This window comes from Hydra vulgaris, chromosome 04, assembly GCF_038396675.1.
Source record: "Hydra vulgaris chromosome 04, alternate assembly HydraT2T_AEP".
Taxonomy (NCBI): Eukaryota; Metazoa; Cnidaria; class Hydrozoa; order Anthoathecata; family Hydridae; genus Hydra; species Hydra vulgaris.
Genome location: NC_088923.1, coordinates 39,675,001 through 39,699,264, shown reverse-complemented (window position 1 = coordinate 39,699,264; position 24,264 = coordinate 39,675,001). Strand labels below are relative to the sequence as shown.

At 26.3% G+C, this 24,264-nt stretch overlaps 1 protein-coding gene and 1 long non-coding RNA gene across 2 annotated transcripts in view; both read left to right on the top strand.

Moving 5' to 3' along the window:
- Window positions 1-1,081: 1,081 nt before the first annotated feature.
- LOC136079081 (uncharacterized) lies at window positions 1,082-4,342 on the top strand. Its single transcript, XR_010637928.1, has 3 exons — window positions 1,082-1,808; window positions 3,403-3,993; window positions 4,114-4,342. It is a non-coding gene; the product is annotated as an uncharacterized LOC136079081 (long non-coding RNA).
- A 7,632-nt stretch (window positions 4,343-11,974) lies between these two features.
- LOC100215918 (glutamate rich 3) overlaps window positions 11,975-24,264 on the top strand; it is a 29,373-nt gene continuing 17,083 nt past the window's right edge. Inside the window, exons 1-5 of the mRNA XM_065796325.1 lie at window positions 11,975-12,082; window positions 12,178-12,271; window positions 12,452-12,577; window positions 23,057-23,290; window positions 23,402-23,494. Of these exons, the coding sequence (XP_065652397.1) occupies window positions 12,060-12,082; window positions 12,178-12,271; window positions 12,452-12,577; window positions 23,057-23,290; window positions 23,402-23,494 (570 nt within the window). The 5' untranslated portion in view covers window positions 11,975-12,059. The remainder of the gene's footprint in view (window positions 12,083-12,177; window positions 12,272-12,451; window positions 12,578-23,056; window positions 23,291-23,401; window positions 23,495-24,264) is intronic.

Genomic DNA, 24,264 nt, shown 5'->3' with positions numbered 1-24,264 from the left:
AAGTTTATGGAAACTTTAAAAAATAAATAATATTACGGTTTCCTATTCTAAAAATTGGAAAAAATCGTCGTTATAGTTATGAAAGTTTTGTACTATAGAAATATTTGTATATAATCCTCTCTATATATTATTAATTCTTAGATAATATGATTTTTTCCAAGCTTTCGGGAAATCAGGTTGTTTTTTTTTTTTGGAAACAAAGACATATTAATATAGAGCCCACTAGAATTAAGGAGGCTACTATTTTTGTTTCTAACTGTTGTTATATCAACTATTAACAAAAAAAAAAACAACAACCGCAATTTGTATAGTTAAAGGTTATGGTTACAACCCTCATTCACCGTTACAATTACGTAACACAAAAGCATTTGATTTTTAACAAGAATTAAACTTCTTTTTTTAAATAATTACTTTTTTCGATTGAAAATTATACGTTAACATTTTATAAGTATAGGCAGTATTTACAAATATATTCTATTCATGCGTTTTTATACAATTATGCGTATGTGAATACAATTATGTATATACATATATACATTTATGTATACCCATGCGTGTGTATGTACATATGAGTATTATTTATTTAAAGGTATTGTTTAATTATATCTATAAATGATCGTACACTGCACCACTAAACGATATGACATCGCTTTAAATTTTTGAAAACCCTATATAGGGTATATATATAATATATTATACAAATACGTTTATATATATATATATTATACGATATATTATACAAATGCGTTTAAAAACTAATTTTTATAGTTAACAGGTTTACAAATGGAAGCCTTTGGCCAAATTTATTTTCTAATTTACTTTTGATTTCAAAAAAAAACGTTTTACTACAACAAAATTTAAGACTTTTGAAAAAAAAATTTATATCTATCTATCTATCTATCTATCTATATATATATATATATATATATATATATATATATATATATATATATATATATATATATATATATATATATATATATATATATATATATATATATATATATATATATATATATATATATATATATATATATATATATATATATATATATATATATATTAAATATTGCTTAGAAAAAAGGATTACCTTCAACCATTCTGGAAAATGAAAATCATATAACTTTTTAATGTACAAATTGTTAATAGCATTCGAATCAATTGAGGTGAATGATTTTAAATCAGCAAGCAAATTATACTGTTTATAGCGCTTTCATTCGCTATACGTGATAGACGTCCCGAAGCATTGTTGGCGATACTTATGTTTGGGAACTTAGCTAACCGTCTCAAAGTTTTAATTTTCAGGCCGTTGAAGTAATCCTTCATAATCTTAGCTATATGAACGCTAGCATTGTCGTGCTGGAAAACATGCAACCAAAGACAGATGCTTCACTTCGTTGAAATCTTTAAGCTACCCAGTGGACACACGACGTAATTTCAACGTTGATTTACGGTTGATTTTTAGTCTCGACGTCATGTAACCAAAAATCAACATTTTATCAACGTTGAAAATTCGTTGAAAACGATCAACTTAACGGGATGTTGAATCAACGTTAATTCAACGTCTATATTATGAGTTTCACCGTTCGTTTTGCATTTTAAGAACTCAAATACGCATGCGTGACTTTACGAGTCATTGATTAGGCCATCTATTGGCATTTCATAAGGTTTTGAGTTTGACAATTTAACTATACCACATTGCTTAATTTGCGATGCATTAGTGATAAATATTAAATAGATCTTTTTTTTATTTCATCAGTGTGTATTGCATAAAGAATTTGCTTGAATTTGTTTTAGAGTTTGTTTAAGTAAGTAGTTTTTTAGAGTTTGATTAAATTGTTTTACTATGTATGTTAGTATATTTGACTATACTAATTTTATATTATATAAATGTAAAATATATATTATCAATGTTATATATATATATATATATATATATATATATATATATATATATATATATATATATATATATATATATATATATATATATATATATATATATATATATTTGTAAATATAAAAATAATAATAATAATAACAATAATAAAAATATTATAATATAGTATTATGATTATTACAGTCTATATGATATATTATTAACATATCATACATTTTATGTATATATCATATGTTATATATATATATATATATATATATATATATATATATATATATATATATATATATATATATATATATAGAACTCTTATATGTTTTCCATATTTTGTTGACAAAAAGTAAAAATTTAAAATGCAAGACCGGAATTTTTTTTTTTATTAATTGATAGACTGCCTGCCCCAACCAAACCCTCAGTCGATGTAGCAACACTCCCTTGCGGGTCAGGCTAAAAGATAGTAGATATAGCAGCACTCCGTTGCGAGTCAGGCTATTTGTCAGTCGATATAGCAGCACTCCCTTGCGAGTCAGGCTATTTGTCAGTCGATGTAGCAGCACTCCCTAGCGAGTCAGGCTATAAGATAGTCGATGTAGCAACACTCCGCGCATGATTTACAGTAAAAAAATTAAAAATAAAAATATTTTATTGAAAAAAATTAAAATAAAAGCATTGTTTATATTGTTAAAAACATTCAGAATGTTTCTAAAAACATTCTGGTCAATTAAATTTGCGTTTTTGTGGTTTTTTTAAAAAACGATCAGTTTGTTATTAAATTAATGGTTTTAATTTCCTGACAACTCGCAAATGTTGGACGAAAGTCAAAAGAAATTAAAAGTGACGTATATACGTCACTTTTAATTTCTTTTGACTTACGCCAACACATACGTATGTGTTGGCGTAAGAATCACTTTTTTCCTTCCGCTCTTCCCAAATATAAAAAAAATATAAAAATAATAATAACAATAATAAAAATACTATAATATAGTATTATGATTATTATAGTCTATATGATATTTTATTAACATATCATATATTTTATGTATATATCATATGTTATATATAATAATATCATATATATATATATATATATATATATATATATATATATATATATATATATATATATATATATATATATATATATATATATATATATATATATATATATATATATATATATATATATATATATATATATATATATATATAGAAATATATCATATATTATATGTATATAGAAATATATAAATAAATATACATATATAATATATACCGTGAAAATGAACATCGATGCCAAGTTTACTAAATAGTAAAGAATCACGCACTATATAACTAAATCGTGTGTTTTATGATATTTTAATTTAGCTATTTTATTTTAAAAACTTCCACTTGTATATATATATATATATATGTGTGTGTGTGTGTATATATACATATATATATATATATATATATATATATATATATATATATATACTATAAAAGTGCCTTCTGTTGTTTAGGGAAATGGCTACCAGGTTAAAGCGATGGAGACGGAATAATGTTTTGGTTAATGAGCTTCTTAGTAGTGACATTGGTATTGATTGCTCAGCTTCATTAAATGAAGATGTCTGTGGCAGCAGCAATTGTGAGGCTACTGCAATAGTAGATTCTGAATATAATTCAGACTCTATCTTACAGGATGAAATTTAAAACTAAAAATAAAAGCAACTCAGATGAAAGCAAATTAAGAGAGAAAATAAGGGGGGGGGGGGAAATATTCCGGACTTTTTCCGCAAACAATTTTTCGGATTTTTCAAATTTGACCTGGATGATCTATTATATATATGTATAATTTTTATTGAAATTGACCTATTTCTACAAAAAAAAAAGTCATTGAATTTTTGAAATTTTAAAACCATTCGTAATTCCGCGGTATACGCGGTGCCATTGGGCTACCTAACCTGATATTGTATCAAAGTTTAATGTATTTATAAAAATAATAAATTTTTGTTGTAGGTTGATGACCAATGGTTTACAATCAAAGTTCAACATGGCTGGCGGCAAGGGTAAAGAGAAATTTGAAGGCACAAACATTTGTAAGGTTGTTGTTGGTAAGTCATGAGTAATGTTATCTGTTATTGAAAAACACAATTTGATGATTTGGTGCTACTTTAATTTCAAGTTCTTGCTGTACTTGTTGCAAATTACTCAGACAATACCTTTTTTTATAGAGAGCGTCATGATTAGTAAAGCGTCTGCTACGGTTGCTGAAGTCAGAACAGATATCATGAGTTTTTTGAAATATGCACCCGACAGATCTAATGGTGGCGGTCGGTGCGTAAATGACGATTCGAATATGTTAATATAAAATGTATATATAAAATGTTAACATTCTATTTCTTATATAAACTCCCTTAAAATAATTTTTTGAACATGAAATACACTACTTTTTGCGCAAAATATTACTTTTTTATTGTCTTATTTTATCGCAATCCAAGTCGAGACAATTTAACATGTTAACGATGACAATTTAACATGGCTGCAGTCTATTGGATATAAGTTATATCCAATAGGCTGTATAATTTTTATCAAATGACTAAAATTTAACGTTGAAATTAGGTTGTTTGAACGTTGTTTTAACGTCTTATCGACAATATATCAACCATATATGGTTGATATATTGTCGATAAGACGTTAAAACAACGTAATTTCAACGTTGAACTTTTTATTTTCATTTTATCGAAGTTAAAATATGGATGATATGTAGTCGATAAGACGTTATAACAACGTTGAAACAACGTTTTCATCGACGTTGTTTCAACATCGTGGTTTTCAACGTCGGATTTTGTTTCCTATTCCACCAAATTTCAACGTTGTTTCAACATTGCATTTCGTCGGTTTGCGACGTTGTTTCAACGTTATTTCAACGTCATTGTGCCCACTGGGTAGTAGATAATTAGCTTTCATTTTTCCGTCAACAAATTGATTTTATAGACCAATCTGGAAAAATAACCACGGATCTTGTAGAAAAGTCATATATTAAAAAATCTTTTTAGCCACACACTACTTTTTACGTAAATATTGACAAAAACATCTTTTCAATAGCATCATTAGGAAAAAGCGCTTGAAATACATAAGCCTGCAGGAATAAATAGTTTTCATCTTCATATGCTAAATGAAATGCACTCTTTAATCTCTACTCCAACTTCAATAATTTCCGAAAATTTTTTCGTTAAAGTTTAGTCCAAATAAATGGAAGCCAGGTAATATTACACTTATCGATAAAAAAGGTTAAAAAACTAACGCTTAAAACTACTGCCCAATCTCAATTATATCTGTTCTATGCAAAATAATAGAAAGACTTGTTAGAGATGCAATGCTTAAACACTTACTTTTTAACAACCTTCTTGACGCATGCCAATATAGCTTTACACCTGATAAATTTTGTTGAACCAATTTATTGAAATCCTTCTTATGGAATCATTAATATGGGGTCTCGTTATGACGTTGTTGTAGTTTTGCTCGACTTTGCCAGAGCGTTTGATAAAATCAGTCACTTGCTTCTTTTTCACAAAGTTCGTGTGTATGGTTTAAACTAATACTCGCCACTTTTTCACAAAGTTTGTGTGTATGGTTTCAATTAATACATGAATACATTTAATGGTTTTAACTAATACATCTGCGAGTGAATAAATGCACTTCTATCCAGTTAAAAACAATGAGTTATTATAGAAAGTACCGGATTGGTTGAACGTCCTCATTGATGTGCCTCAGGTTTATGTATTGAACCACAACTGTTTCTAATTTTTATTAATGTACCTCGTCTGCTCAACTACCATTTTAAACTTTATGTTGAAGACACTAAACTTATCACAAGGACCTTTTTTTAGTTTCAAAAAAACTATACAATCAATATTTCTATTATAAGGCGGTTGTTAACTATATATCTATACTGGATCTACCATAGCAGGGATTGGTTGTTTTCCCAGCTTCACGGATTTTTTCGTTGAAGATAAATTTGATAATAAAAAATTGAATTTCTAATTTACTTCAATACATAATTTTGCACTAAAACATTACACCACCACTACCCATTTGGCGTCGTTACTGCACTACTTTTTTTTACGTAAATCTTGAAAATAATACTTCCATTCATCCAGACCATAATAATAAAAAATTTTTCCTCAAAAAATATAACTCGTTGTTACTTTTTTACCCTTGTGACGTGTAGCGGTGAATTAGCCATTAGGAAAACTAGGCATTTGTCTTAAACCTACATAAAATAGAAGCCCGTAGTTTTAGAGTAAAAAAAAAGTTAAAATTTTATTTTGTAAATTAAAACAAAAAAGCTTTTTTTTGATTGTAATGTATTCGACCAATCACTATATACCATTCATTTAAAAAAACCATCCACCACAAAAAATACCAATCTATAAGTTATAATTTTACATTATTTTGTTGTCATAACCCTGAACGCGGTACTCAAAGTATCACTACCTAAGGCCCGATTGCTTTAACCCGCCACAGATTACGTGATCCATTTAAATTATCTAATTATCCATGCGAGTGTTTTGTCGTCAATGGTAATTTTCATTGAAGTTTTGGGCACTTAAGGTAATTATAAATAACTTTTTAAATTGTAGATAAATTAGCATGCCTTCTTTAGCAACAGTTTAACGCAATGTTAACGATAGATCTGCTTCATTTAACAACTTTTTCTTTTTACGGTCATTTGATCCAAACGAAAGTTCGAAATATTTTTTATTTGTATTATCCGTACGAGGATAACTATCACCATAGACTCTCATCCCAATTCGGCGCGCGCAATAGCGCCGAATTGGGATGGCCGAATGGCGCAATGGCAGAATTTTATTGAAACAAAAAAATGCAGAGCTGGTTAGTTTTAAGAAAAGAAAAGTTTAAAAAATTGTATTTTGAATTTCAAAAAAGTATCAAAAAGTTTTTTAAAAATGGTTGTTCTTGTTGCGTCTGAAAAACACATTTTTTTTTTTTACGTCTGAGGAACAAAATTTTTGGAGAGGAACTCTGATTTATATAGTTTTTACTACTCTGATACTATTTTATATATCCCAAATAACTCAAATTAGTTTGTCCAAAGTACTTGCTATTATTGACCCAATAACGTGTGTTAGAGTTGAATAATCATATGATTCATCGGGTCAATGTTGGCATTGTGCGAATTTCTTTACGTTGGTATTGCGTTTGGCCATTTTATTACTAATATGAAAGCTTTACGCTGGACTGACGTAGTGTTCTGGCTGGCATCGCATCGGTATGAGTGGCAGCTAACCAGGTTAATGTTGGCTTAGTGGATGGCGTCACGTTTGTTAACTGTTATTGGCAAATGTTAAACTGTAGTTGTTGCATTTTCCCAGTAGCTCTATTGTTAGCTTAAAATTGACTGTTTATCTGGTTAATGTTTATAAAGTGAATTTTTTAAGGTTAGAATTATATTGGGCAATGTATTGCAAAATGTATGTCTTTTAAGTTTGTTTAGCATTTCATACACCTCAGGGTTTACAAAAATACTGTTTACTTTTATTATTCTGTCTAACTAATATGGTATACTCTATACTCGAACTTAATAAAGTTTTTAGTTCTGTATCAAAATTCGGCGCTTTCGAAGCCTTAGCGCCAAGGCGAAAATCACCCATTGTACCCGCAATCCACCAGACCTGCATTTACTATTACAACTATAACATTTATTTATTATTTATCTAATTCATAGTATGTTAGCAATACCTGATAAAACTTTCGAATATATATTTAATAAATTTTTTTGTTTGTTTTCTTTATACTTGTGATATCATAAATACTTTCTTTAAAAAATTAAATCATGAAGCTCAAAAATCTAAATGTCACCTATAAAATAACATTGTAAATATGATTGTATAAACTTTTTGATACTTAGCAAGTATTCAAGGTGGTCCCTAAATCATGGGGGTCTGGAAACAAGTTGTCGTTGTCGGATTTAAATGATGTGATGTTAAAAAATAGAAAATGAATTACTTTACTTATTTTTATTACAATTCGTTTCAAAAAAAAAGTTTTTTCCTTATTTCGACTATATTGACTTTTAGCCGATTTAGTCGATTTTAAAAAAGTAATAGTCGATTTTAGTCGACTTTAGGAAATATATTAGTAAGTTTAGTCGACAGCCGAATTATTTAAAAGTTGTAACAACACTTACTATAATTAGGGCTGTCAAAAATTGTGAAATTTCTTGCTCCGGTACCCATTGCATAAACGGGTGGATACATGAATACCCGTTAAAAATCAATACTTTTTATAAAAGTTTTACTCATAAACAGTCAATAAAAACAATTTTGTTTAATGATGTCATTTATTAAGAGTTATTCTACTTATATAGTTTATGCACACTTGAAAAAAAGGTATACATCTTGTTTTTCAAGCAAAATATAAACCTTTTATGAAGAAACTGAAAACATTTTAAGTATAACTTGTTTAACTAAAATTTGGATTTCTTTAAATGAGCTTTAAAATAATTGTGTTTTCTCCCAAGTTTTGTCCGAGAGACAAACTTGTGAACGAGTTGTCGTAGGAAGTGGGTTTCTAAATAAGAAACTCAAACTACTTGAAATTCTTAACAACAAGATCTTTAAGGTCTTTCTTCAACATTATCAAGTGACGGTTACCTGTCATTTAATAATGCAACCTGGGCAGTAACCAACGGGCGGTTACCCGGGTATATCCGGGTAAACCCTTATTACTATATGCCCTTATTATTATATGCCCGTCAACAGCCTTATGCATAACCCGTTTTAACGGACAAAGAGTAAGCGAGTTTTGAAACAACAGAAGTAAATGTCAAATGTAAAAGTTAGAAGAAGCCGAGTTAAAAATACAATATAAGAAAGCAACTAAAAAAGCAAAAAAAGAAGCAACTAAGAAAACTCATTTCTCCATGACGGATTCAAAAATTTTAGTGTGCATTTTTTTCCCAGTTTTAAAGTTAATGTTGATATTAACTTTTTTTTTATATATATATTTTGTGTTTGTATTACATAATAAAATCCCTTACAACATGTAAAATCCGTAGACATAAATTCAAAGGCTAGATAACAAAAATATACATATGTAAAATTGAAATACGAACAAAGGTATCTGATAGAAAATCCTAATGATCTTATCGCCATAATCTTTTTGTAAAAACAACATGTATTACAATACCAGAAAGAAAAAGCTTATAATATAAATATACACATTGTAAATATACACATTATAAAGTTTCATTATATATGGTATTAAAAAATATTTTCAATTGAGAGAATGATGTTTTTGATTTATTTTTGAAGACTGGAAAAGTGATCTATAAATCAAAATTTGGTAAAACAATCCTATTCTAGAGATGTGGTGCGCGATATAAAATACAAATTTGATTAAATCTTGTTTTATTTCTTAAGGCGTATTTGTTTATGGGTTTCAAAATAAATAAATCTTTAAAATTTAAAGAAATATAAAACATTAGATACATTTAATTCGTATACATTGAGTATTCTCGTTTCAATAAAAAATATTCTAGTATGTAAGAATCGATCTGCAAAATTTATTAAACGCATAGCGTGTTTCTGACGGTGGTAAAGACGTTTTAACTTACTTTTGCCTGTACTTCCCCAGGCAATAATTGCATAATTTAAATAACAGTAAACAAATGAGTAATTAAGTTGTGTTTTTATAGAATATATTTAAATAAAAACTTTTTTTATTTAAATATAATCTGGCCTTGTATAAGATTCCAATACTTTTAGACACTTTAGTCAAATGTAATTAATATGTTATTTCCATGTGATGTTCTCGTCAAGAAAAACACCTAAATATTTTGTTACTAAATCTGTTTTTATTTCACCTTAATAAATAAAAATTTGTGGCATAATTGTGGGTAAGGAACGTTTTTTGGAGAGGAAATGAAAGAGTTTTTGTTTTGTTTATGTTTAGGGTAAATTTCTTGCATTTGAAAATTCAATTAACTTGAAATTTTAGCGGTCTTTTTTTTTTTGCGATTGTGAAATAATCGCGACGATCACAATCGCCCCAAAAACCAACACAACACCGACCCTCTTTGACATCTCTTTGTTGGGTTATTTAATGCAAATGTGGCTAGCCCAACGATAGTCAACAATATTTTACTGAGTTCTATACTGTAATTATTCTAAACCAAATTTATAGTGATCGGGATATTTAAAATTTTATCTAATATTATGTTAGTGTTCAAAAGTTATGATCGTCTAGAGTTTATAACCCTCTCATTTTGTTCACACATTTAGGGTTTAGGAGGCACGCAAGTTTTAGGGTTTATTACTTCTAAGCACTGCAATTTTTTGCATAACATATTTTATTTTATGATTGATTGGAATAATTGATTTTAATGCTTATGCATAAAAGTACCCACATTTAAGTTTGATATTTCTAAAAGTTATTTGTCACAATCACCATAAAAGCTGACGAGATCTCTGAATTTGGGCCCGAATAGTCTTTTTAATTTTTTCGAAAATATAAAAAATTTAATTAGGATCTTATTAGATATTTTATCAAATTTAGACAAGTCTTTGGTGAAATAGAATGCTTACTTAAAAAAAAGGTTTTTTGTTTTCGGACTCTAGCACAGAAGTTTTTATGAAATAATACGATAAAGTATTGATTTATTTTTACCTCAGAAAAGAAGAGTTTCTCTTTAAATATTTATCGTAGCAACGAATAGACAAATCTAACGAAAAGACACATTGTAAAATCTTACTCAAAATAACGGTGCAAAAATCGAAAAATCTGACAAACTAACTAGCTGTATTTTATGTTTTATATATTAAATAAATAAATTATCAAGTACTACAAGGAATGTCATTAAAAACATTGACAAAATAACGTATTTTATATTAATGACACATTTATTTTTACTGTAGTGACGTTCATTTCTATAATATATATATATATATATATATATATATATATATATATATATATATATATATATATATATATATATATATATATATATATATATATATATATATATATACATATATATCTATATATACATATATATATATATATATATATATATATATATATATATATATTATATATATATATATATATATATATACATATATATATATATGTATATATATATATATATATATATATATATATATATACATATATATATATATATATATATATATATATATATATATATATATATATATATATATATATATATATATATAATCTTTCATGACTTATCAAACTTTATAAGTATTTTTTTTAATTTTCATGGAAGATTTTATTAACTCTTCACACAACTACTCAATAAATTTTTCGCATTTAATTCTTTTAATTATTACTTTTAGTTTCAGACTGATATGTAACTTAGTTAACTTTATAAACACTTTTTCCTTTGTTAGTTGAGAGTGTTTGACTTATTTATTAATCCATACCATAATTAGCAATCAACCTGACAGTCTATTGGAGGGCTATGGGCTGTCAGGTTGTTTGCTAATTATGTTTGCATCTTTATATGATTTATGAAATGAAATTTCTTTATTCATTTTTATTATTTAAATAATCCATTTATAAGTATTAATAAATTAAGGCTTACATTTTTTGGCACCCTTTGTAGTTTAATTAAGTTGTGTTTGTTTCATTTTTATATATATATATATTTTTCATTATTGATATATTTAAAAGAATTTATTTATGTACTATATAACTATATATATATATGTGTATATTTATTCATATATTTTACATATTCATATATGTGTGTCATATATGTGCCTGGGCTACTAGGTACAAGGCCCCCCTCCCAAAAAAAACCCTGTAATAAGGCCCCAAAATCTTAAAATTTTTTCCATTAGGTATTACTAAAAAAGTCCTTGCAATTGCAAAAGGGGTCCTAAATTTGCAAATGAGCTAAATTTTATAGCTCTTCCCCACCCCATTGGGGTGTGGAGGAGTTTAGCCATGGCTCTGCATATATTTATGTATATTTGGTGTATATTTATGCGTATATTTAAACAAGCTTATTAGTTGCATTGAAGATAACTTACCTATGAGATAAATAACTAATTTATAAATCATTTGAAAACAAAGTTTATCAATTTTTTTTTACTAGAAAAAAGAAAATATATATTTAAAAATGATAAGAGGAGTTGATCCAGGGTTTGTAATTTTCAGTTTCAATTTTCAAAAATATTTGTTTCAAATGTTGCGTAAGTACATTTAACATTAAATCTTTTCTCTTTGAAATATTTTAGACCCCTGGCTAACTATAACAGTCTTACTGATAAACATTTAAGTGGGTACTTTGCAAACTTAAGAATGAGAAAGCATTTAATGAAATCTGGTCTGGTAAGTTTAAAATTAAATTTCAATAAACATAAAACAAAAAGCTGTATTTTTATAATCCGAAATTAAATCCACCATTAATATATTTTCATAAACTTGTTATTCTTAATTATTTTTAGTAAATAAGAAATAAGTTTATATAAAATAATAATTATATTTAGGACATATTATTTTGTTTAAAAGGTCTCAAGAGATGGAGTTGTGGCTAGTGAATCAGAATACCGTTTAAAAATGGCAAAATTAGAGCACCGAAAACATGTTCGAGATTTTTTAGCATCAGCTATTGTTGAAAAAGCATTAGATATGGAAGTGTGTTAATTTTTTTTTTATTAAACTTTATCTTATTGTTTTTATTTACCTATAGTAATATAGCAACAGGCCGGCAGGGTCAGCAGCCTCAGCAAGGTTCTGAATTTATTGTGAAAAAGGTTGCACATAATAAAACAGGCATGTGGATCAAAATTTGATGATTTGTACTATTATTATATAGCTTAGAAACGATTTTCAGATTATTTTTTAGCTTTAATAATAATCTTGGTCAATACTTAGATTAGTAATGCAGATTAAGTCTAAACATTTTAAATAAACTAGTTTAATTTATAAATCATGAAAATATTTAATTTTATGTTTTAACGTAAATGTGAAAAAAAAACTATTTTAATAGTTCATATAATTATCATTTTTTAGTATTATATTTAAATCAAATAAATACTTGTTATATTTATTTATAAAATACCCTGCATTTCCTTATGTAACATTATTACATTTTGTTACACAAAAATGGTCATTTGTAAACTAAACTGTAATGTATAATGTTATGTATCAATATGCAACATTGTTATAGGGGATATATATATATATATATATATATATATATATATATATATATATATATATATATATATAAAATATATATATATATATATATATATATATATATATATATATATATATATATATATATATATATATATATATATATATATACACACACATATATTAAAAGCCATAAAATTGATGACAAACTTCCTATATATACAAAAAAAATTGCCTAATATAACAAAAGATCAGTTAAATTATTTTAAATGGTAAGAGTCATTTTAACATGATTTACTTGTTTATTTAAATCGGGTTTTTCCCATCATGTATGAATACTTTTTTTAATTTTTAATTCAATTTTGTTATTGGCACTATCAAATTTAAAAAGCATTTATCACTATAATTAAAAAAACATTTTTTTGTGTGTGTGAAGATGCTTATAAGTAAGAGAGTTTTTATGCCTTCTGTAGTGTTCATCTATAGGGATAAAGGATAAGTGTAGTTAGTTAATTGTAGGCTATCTTTTAGCAAAAAACTGTACTTTTTCTAATATAGTGTGGCTTTAGTGACATTTTCTGTAGTCCTAAACCCGTTGTCATATATATATATATATATATATATATATATATATATATATATATATATATATATATATATATATATATATATATATATATATATATATATATATATATATATATATATATATATATATATATATGTATATATCTATATATTGTTGCATTTGGGAGTACGGAAAAAAAAAAAAAGATTCTTATGCCAACAAATACGTCACTTTTAATTACTATTGACTTTCGTCCAACATTTGCGTGTTGTCAGAAAGTTAAAACCTTTAATTTAATTACAAATTAGTCGTTTTTTAAAAACTGCAAAAACGCAAATTCAATTGACCAGAATGTTTTTAAAAACATTTCGAATGTTTTTAAAACATTCTGAATGTTTTTAAAACATTCTGAATGTTTTTAAAACATTTTGAATGTTTTTAAAACATTCTGAATGTTTTTAAAACATTCTGAATGTTTTTAAAACATTCTGAATGTTTTTAATAATTTAAACAATGTTTTTATTTTTATTTTGTTTAATAAAATGTTTTTATTTTTATTTTTTTTACTGTAAATCATGCACGGAGTGTTGCTATATCGACTATCTTATAGCCTGACTCGCAACAAAGTGCTGCTACATTAACTGACAAATAGCCTGACTCGCAACAGAGTGTTGCTACATCAACTATCTTATAGCCTGAATCGCAAGGCAGTGCTGCTACAGCGACTGAGGGTTTGGTTGGGGCAGGCAGTCTATCAAGTTATAAAAAAACAATTCCGGTCTTGCATTATAATTTTCACTTTTTGTCAACAAAATACAGAAAAACTTTCTGACAACCAGTTAGGGGTTATATATATATATATATATATATATATATATATATATATATATATATATATATATATATATATATATATATATATATATATATATATATATATATATATATAGATATATATATATATATAGATATATATATATATATATATAGATATATATATATACAGTCTTGGCCATAAGTTTGGAACCGATGAATTTTTTTCTCATAGGAATGTTTCTATGACGCGTACGGCATTTAACTGCTGCAGCATCGTGTTTATGCAGCATCAGTTGCATAGTTAAATGCCTTCGCGACTTCTTAATTGTTGCAAAACGTGAATCGTGTAACTTTACACTGCAGCAGAGCATCGTGAACAATATGACCCTCATTAAGCTGCATTATACACTGTTCAATGCCTAAACTATCGTTCCCTTGAACTAATGTTTACCTGAACTAATATTCGGTTGAACTAATGTTGAAATATACTTACTTATATTAACAAACTATACATTATATTTTAATCAATTAATTAGCTGATTTACATATATATTAACTGCATATCAGTGCGAAAGGTAAGGCTTAACTTCTTATAAGTATAAAATTAATTAATTTATCCTTTTATTGTTATATAAGAAGTAAAAATATGCAAATAAATCGCTTTATTTGTATAAATGTTTGCAAATTATCATTCAATAATATATACTATTCATAAAAATAGATCTATTAATTTATAATTATTTATATTATTAGCAGTAAGTATTCTACATTAACATGTACAGTGCGTAAAATGACTAGAAGTATTGAATTGTCGAAGGAGAAAAGGGCACAGATGATGATCCTACACCAGCAGAATTATTCTCACAGTAAAATAGCTGGTATACTGCACATATCTAAGTCTGCTGTCACCAAAGGTATTGCAAGAGCAAAGCAGTTGGGCACTCTGGAATCCAGAAAGAGGTCTGGACGACCTCGCATAACTTCTGCCACAACGGATCGGGTGATACATCGGCTTGCTGCTGCAAATCCAACATGGTCATCTCTCCAGATAGCAGTAAATTCATCACTTCCTGCCAGTACAAGAACAATCAGAAGACGCCTTTTGAAGGAATTCAAGCTGCCATCATGTCGTCCAGCAAAGAAAGCCATGTTAAGTAAAAAGAATATCCGTGACCGCTTGACATTCTGTCGCAAGTACAAAGACTGGACTGCACAAGACTGGAAAAAAACTATGTTTTCAGATGAGTCAACTTTTTCTCAGTTTGCCTCATATATCAGACATGTCAGGAGACCTGCAAAACAAAGATACAACATCAGGTATGTTGTTCCCACTGTGAAGCAGGCGCCTACTGTTATGGTGTGGGCAAGTTTCTCGGCATCAGGTCGAGGTGGCATATGGTTCATGCCAAAGAATACAACCATCAATGCTCAAGTTTACCTTGGGATATTAAAGGAAAAGTTGAACACTCACATGAACATTCTGAAATGTAAGGTATTTCAGCATGATGGTGCACCCTGCCACAGAGCAGCAGTTGTAACCAACTGGCTAAGACAGAAACATATCGAAGTCTTGGGTCCATGGCCTGGCTCAAGTCCTGACCTAAACCCAATAGAAAACATGTGGACAATGATTAAGCAGAAGGTTGCTGCCACAAATCCAACGTCAGAGAAGTCTCTGATTGATGCCATCAAGCGTGTATGGACAACTGCCATAACCCCAGAATACTGCGCGAAATTGTCCGATTCAATGCCAGCGAGAATAGCAGCAGTACTGGGTGCCAAAGGACATTATTCAAAATACTGATACCATTTTTTACATGACAGAATATTTACTTGTATATAATATTTAAAATAAAAATGATTTCAAAAGTTTTTGTTGATATTTTGGGTATAAAAAGTGTAATTATATCAAAAAACCTAATCGGTTCCAAACTTATGGCCAAGACTGTATATAGATATATATATATATATATATATATATTTATATATTCATATATTTATTTATATATATATATATTTATATATATATATATATATGTATAAATACATATATATATACATATATATGTATATATATGTATATATATACATATATATGCATATATATATACATATATATATATATATATACATATATATATATATATACATATATGCATATATATATATATATATATGTATATATACATATATGTATATATATATATATATGTATATATACATATATATATACATATATATGTATATATATATATATATGTATATATATATATCTATATGTATATATATCTATATGTATATATATATATATGTATATATATATATATATATATATATATATATATTATATATATATATGTATATATATATATAGGGGCTATTCTAGGTAAAAAAGTTTAGCGGAAATATTGCCGAATATCCGCGTTAAAAGTCCTCAATTTAATCATTCTAGAATAATCCCTGATATATATATATATATATATATATATATATATATATATATATATATATATATATATATATATATATATATATATATATATCATGAAATAATTTGATTAAGATGTGCTAATATGTTAAATAAACTTGTAATAATTGATATTAAATTTCAAAATTGTTTATAAACCATAAAATAATTCAATTAAGATGTGCTAATGTGTCTTTAATATTGAAATGCAAAATCTATGTTTTCTTCATTTTTGTATTATAAACATGCTCGAACATAGTAAAAAATTTGTATATAAAACTCAATTGTTCTTTTGTCATCAAAGCATAATTTCATTGAAGTTAAATGTAAATGAAATAGACGATTAACAGCCCAAGAAATAACATCTAACTTCAATGCTGCTCATAATAAAAATATTTCAGAAAGAACTGTAAGACCTGGCTTGAAAACTGTTGGCTTAAATGGTTGATTTAACTTTTCAAAAATCTCTTCTAAAAGCAATAAATTAGAAAAAGAAGCTTCTATTGGCTCTAGCACATTCAAATTGTACAGATATAGACTGGCAAAATGTATTGTGGATGGACAAATCCAAATTTCTTGTTTTTGAAACAAAGCAACAGATTTATGTGCAACAAACAGCTAATTTCATCCGCAGTGTATACAGCCTATTATTAAACATGGTGGAGGTTCAGTAATAGTGTGTGGCTGTTTTGCTTCTAATAAGGTTGGTTATCTTGTGAAAATAAATGGTATTCTTGATAAGAACAGGTATCATAAAATAATATATAGACATGCCGTGCAAAAAAAAGAGAAGCTTGCGAAGAACTCAAAATTATGACATAATTAATATGCGGCTTTAATTAATAATTAAGATGTGGCCCTCACAATCCCCTGATCTCAACCCAATGGAGTTACTATTGGAACAACTGTATCGTGAGGTAAGAAAAGAGTGTCCTACATCAACTCATTTGTGGTCAATTTTGCAACGAGTGTGGAATAATGTTTCTCCAATTTATTTGGATAATTTAATCAAATGTATGCAAAAACTTCTTTTTGCAGTAAGGAAAGCAAAGGGTGGATTTTTTTATGAAAAAACAACAAAAAAGTTTTTGTTTGTGTTATATTACATAAACTTGTTTATTTTTATCATAGGTTTAAAGACATTGATTAGTTTGTAATTATTTGTAATGATATTTGGTTAATTGTAGTTAGTTAACTTGTTTTTTATATTTTTTTTTTAACAAAGTGACCAGAAACCATACACACACACACACACACACACACACACACACACACACACACACACACATACAGGATGTCCACCTAAAATTCTAAAAAATTTCAACACTTATTACTTATTATATATTAAACTACTAAACAGCAAATATTTTAGGCTTAAAAAAAAATTAGTTTAATATATATATAAAAATGTTTAGCCAAAAAAATTTTTAACAAATATGAGTAAATGTTCCAGGTAACAAAAGAAAAACTATTCAAACTAAGATGAGTAAAATATATTTATTATTTAAATTTTGACAAATATTAAAAAAAAATTTTTTTTTTTTTCTCTAACACATATATATGTTATATATATATATATATATATATATATATATATATAATATATATATATATATATATATATATATATATATATATATATATATTTATATATATATATATATATATATATATATATATATATATATATATATATATATATATATATATATATATAAATTTAAATCCTGACTGAGTAATGAGCAATGAAAGCCCACAGAAAAAATTTAAAACATTTCAATTGAAAAACCTTTTTATATAAAGGAGAATAAGTAATACAAACAAAGAGTAATGAACAGATGTTCAGAATAAACACAGATTTAATTTAAGAAGAAAAAGCTTATCGAAAATATATAGTCAACAAAATTTTATCGTTTAAGTTTACCTAAAACAAACCAGGACACATTAGTAACCATAAATATTCAATAAATACAAAAGTTTAACTTACATTAAAACAAATATACATATGCATAGGTATATCAATATCTAAAATGAATAAATATAAAATGAGAGGAGAAAAAGCTGATATATTTTTTAATTTAGAAGCATTTAATTAATAGTTCAAACTTAATTAATTTAAAATTGTTTCAATTAATAGTTTAATGCTAATAATTTTTCCTATATTGCATAGGAAAAATTATTAAAACATGGAAAGTATTAATTCTAAATTTTTCTATCTGGTCCTTATAAACTCATGAACAGTTTTATTTCTTTTTATTATATTTTTTTACTGAAAATTTTGTATTTCTCTCTGCAGATATGCCAAAAAATTTACATTCATTTTAAAATTATTTCAACTATCTGTTGGAATAATTTTAAAATTGTATTTAGTTCAACCAGAAGACTTGACAATGTGGGTACTTATACATCAATTATTGTATTGCAAGCTTGTAAAGCAGTATTTCTGTAATTTTTGCCAATACTAGATAATTTTTTATTCCGTTAAGATCCAATTTTCAGATGTTAAATTTAACTGCAGAACAGAATCTATTGCATTTTTATTTCAAAAATCTTTTCAGCAAGTGGCGTAACACATTCAATTCTAATAGACTGACATGTATTTGATATAGTGTGCAAGGACCGTTCAGTATTATTTTTTAGTATTTTCCTTTGTGGGCTAGTACTACATATATTGTATAATTTTTGTATAGTACAAAAAAAGATACAACTTGAATAAAAGATATCATAAACACCACATAAATTTAAACTATGACTGGCACAAGGTGAAAATATTGCCAATGGATTTGCAAAATATGAGTTTGATCACCATTATATGATCCATGCAAGAAACTTCTCCATAACTTTGAATTTGTTGAAATCAGCAGAGTTGTACCATAAAATGAATGTAGTTTGTTCTATGTGGGTATTATCTTTATGTCAATAATGAGATAATAGTATTTCACAGTTTCTATTTTATTTAAAATACAAGTTTTAAAGTAATCAGCACACATAGTGTGAACTCGTTTTGAATATCAGCTGACAAACAATGTACTTGTAATCTCTGCTTTTTGATTTGTAAATGTTCTTCTAAAAGTAGATTGTAGTGACATGCATTTTCTAACAATTATAGAAAATTTCTAGTGTTCAAATCTGTAACCCCTGTAAAGGCCAATCCTCGATCAAGTAATAAAGTTACATAGTAGAATCGTTTTTATGTCTTTCCATTTCTGTGTCTCATTTTGTGTTTGTTTTACAAATGGCAATCAATGGTTTATGGCATATTAATATTATTTGAACAAGATTCATATATACATATATATATATATATATATATATATATATATATATATATATATATATATATATATATATATATATATATATATGTATATATATATGTATATATATATATATATATGTATATACACATATATATACATACATATATATATATAAATATATATATATATATGTGTATGTGTGTATATATTAGTGATGTACCGATTAATCGGCATCGGCATCGGCTTAATCGGCCACTTTTTGTACAATCGGAATCGGTATCGGCATCGGCCTTTTTTTATTAATTTACCGATATGCATTACCGATGGCATTTTAATACTTTTATCCTGCATTTTGATAATTATTAAATAATAAATAATCTAAACTTTATGCATCGCTTAGAATTTTTAGAAAAATTGTTTATTTTGACTTTGTTTACAGGCAAGTTTATTTATTTAGGTGCAAGTATTTGTTTACCAGTATGGATTACATGAAAAAATTTACCCAATTTAAAGCTCTATGGCTTTATATCTTCAAAACTTTAATAATTAGTTAATTCATCAGTATCGGCATCGGTATCGGCCTTTTCCTATCCATCGGCATCGGTATCGGCATCGGCCAAAAAAGTGTTATCGGTACATCACTAGTATATATATATGTGTGAATATATGTGTGTATATATATATGTGTGTGTGTATATATATATATATGTGTATATATATATCAAGACTTCTCAGGAAAGGTGTGTGGTCCCATCCTTTATATGCACACACTGCAATATTTTTTTGACAACTTGACCATGGTTTTTTTGCATATATTGATAATTTGCGTGTTTTAAGATATGTGCTGAAAAAATCAAACTAATTTAAAGAGAAAATTACCTAACAAATGATAAAATAAATATATGATAAATCAGAGAAAATAGAAGAATATTTTTAAAAACTATATTTTTATTAAAAACTATATTTTTTAATTTAAAGGCACTTCAAATAATAGTTCAAACTTAATTAATTTAAAAGCTTTCTAATAAATAGTTTAAAGCTAATAATTTTTCCTATATTGTTATGTTGTTATTGCGCATAAATTGATTAATTGTTATATACATATATATATATATATATATATATATATATATATATATATATATATATATATATATATATATATATATATATATATATATATATATCAGGGATGCGGAGTCCCAAAAGGACTTCGGCTTTATATCTCTACCTTTTCCAAGTCTGTAATGTCCAGAAGCTCTAAACATGTTTGTTGACTTATTATCTGCTATAATAAAAAAATTTATCAGATTTAATGACTTGAAACTTATTATTTTTAGGCCTGGAGTCCCGGAGTCCTTGCCGCCATTATATCTAAGGACTCCCGGCTCAAAAAACGATTGTTCCTCTAACCTAAAAGTCTTAATTTTTTTCCTATAGGTAGTCCATAAACTTATTTATATTTTAAGAGTTCCTGGATACCAAAAACTATGATAAAGTAATCTTTTTGTGACTTTCAAATCCGGAGTCCTTTTTGGGACTCCGCATCCCTGATATATATATAACAAGATTGCTAATTTAAGCTAGATATTTCAAGGTCAGGAATTCTATCGTTTAATTATTTCCTCTATCAAGCTGTTAACCATATTCTGTAGTGAAAAATTGATCTCCTATCATGAAATTTCTAAAAAAAAATGACAAAGAAAACAAAATAGAGCCATTTTAGATATGCTCCAAACTAACCAATTATGAGTAAGTATTTTTTAAATGAAAGCTTATTAAGTATATATAGGACTGACTACCAGATTTATCTACAGGAAATATTGTTGAGTGTGATTCTGAAAAAAAAGTTTAACACTTCTTCATTGATGTTGGCTCAGTTGGTAGATAAAGTGCTGAAATAACTTTTAAATTGCACTTTAAGAGCAGAAATTCAAACAAATTTCATTTTCATTTCTTGCATTTGAAAAGATTGCGTCAATGTTTTTATTATCACAGTTTTCATTATTTTTGGTTTTTGAAGAAATTGTAAACACAATTTTTTATATCCCTTTTTAACAAATATTAGCTGGTTATTGCGCATAAGTTATAAACAAGTTTTGATAAAAATTGACCCAGACCTGCAAAATTGTACACTGCAGGAGTCTTAGGTCTGTACAACTGCTATTATTTATTTAAATATTTTTGTTGCAAACTATAGTAATTGAATTTAAAGTTTTGATTTAGTTTTTAAAACACTAATGTCCTGTAAGAATAAAAAAAATTTTAAAAGTAGAATATAAATAATTGTAATAATCAATTGATTGTAAAAGTATATTGACTGTCAGATTAACACTTTGACTCATTCTGTTCACCAAAATATCTAAAATCATACCGAATCTTACAGACAACTGTATTATATTCATAAAGCCAACTAAAATAAAATTATTAAAAAATTTAATTTAAAAAATTGCATTTTTGGGCATATGTGAACAAAGCGAATGCTCGTAAAAATTCCATTAAGGAAACAATCAAAGCATTCATTAAATTTTTATTGACTCAATATCAAATAGAAATAAGATATAAATATTTTTAAAATGTCACATTATTTGATTACTCTGTTAGGTGAAAAAAATATTATTTAAACAAAAATGGGCCGAATGAATCTTCCCTGGCCACCCCACACCTCTCGCTTTAGGCCTATATATAGGCCTAAAGCGAGAGGTGTGGGGGTATTTAATTTATATTATATATGTGTATATTTAATTTTATATATATATAAAATATTTTATTATAATTTTTTTCTTTTATAACTTTTAAGTATTCTGTATGTGTGTTGTTATGTTTTTGGGCTGATCAATGATAGTGTTATATTTTTTCAGCGATTAAGACAACATGAAATTCGTAAACGGTTGGATGATTTGTATAAGCTCGAACTGGTAAATAAGATAAAATGTGATCGTGCCTTGCGGCCCACAGGTGAAGATGAATTAGTTGAACTGTTTTCTCCTCTATCAAAAATCTCATCAACCAGGCTGGTTAAGAGTGCCAATTTCAAAGAAAAAACTAAATTACCAACTATTAAATTTGATGGAAGAAACCAAAGTTCTTATGAGGTCATAATGTTAAATAAACTTTATTTCAATTGATTGTTGTTGTTGTTGTTATTTATATATTTCAGAAACTAGTTTCTTGTTTTAATGTATATTTTTATTTTTTTCATACAGGGTAACAACACTGGTAAAAGTAACTCACAACAACACTTTTTAAAGCCTCATCCTCCACTTGGTAAAATTAAAAAAAAGAAAAAAACTAACAGAGTATGTTTTAATATACAAATTGATGGTTATTTATAATATTATAATATTGCACATTAATGATAAATTAGATTTACAATTACCTGATTCATCTTTTAAAAAACCCAAGTAAAAATAAAGTTGCTCAAAAAGTTAGATATATATACGTCCATTTATTTCTAAATGAGGATAACCAAATAAAAAGAATTAATGTAGGAGTAGCATTTGAATTAGCATCCACTTCTAGGACGGAAAATATTCTAAAATGAGAAGAAAAAAACAAAACCTAAAGAAATCAGAAAAAATGATCTTCTCTACAACTTCCCTACAACTTCTCTACAACTTCTCTACAACTTCTCTACAACTTCAGCAAAAGACAAAAACATTATTGTCTAAAGAAGTTTAAGCTTATATTAAACTTGAAATAGCAGTACTTAAATCATCAGGTAAAAAGTTCTGTGAAATGGCAGTACTTAAATTGACAGGTAAAAAATTGTGTAAAATGGCAGTACTTAAATTGATAGCTAAAAAAGATGAGCTTTTAAAAAAAGTTTTACAATGCCATTTAAGTCTTCTCCATCTTTCATAAAGCAAAAGTTTATTACAAAGTTACAAACTAGTTTAAATTTAATAGATTTATTTAAAATATAAATAATCTATTACCTCAAATTTTTAGAGGTATTTTTTTTATAGATTTTTTATTTATTTATTTTTTACCTAGTGATCATTCATTTATTCAAAAAAAAAATCCAAAATCTTTTTCAAAAATTTAAAAAAAGTTATTTTGATTTTAC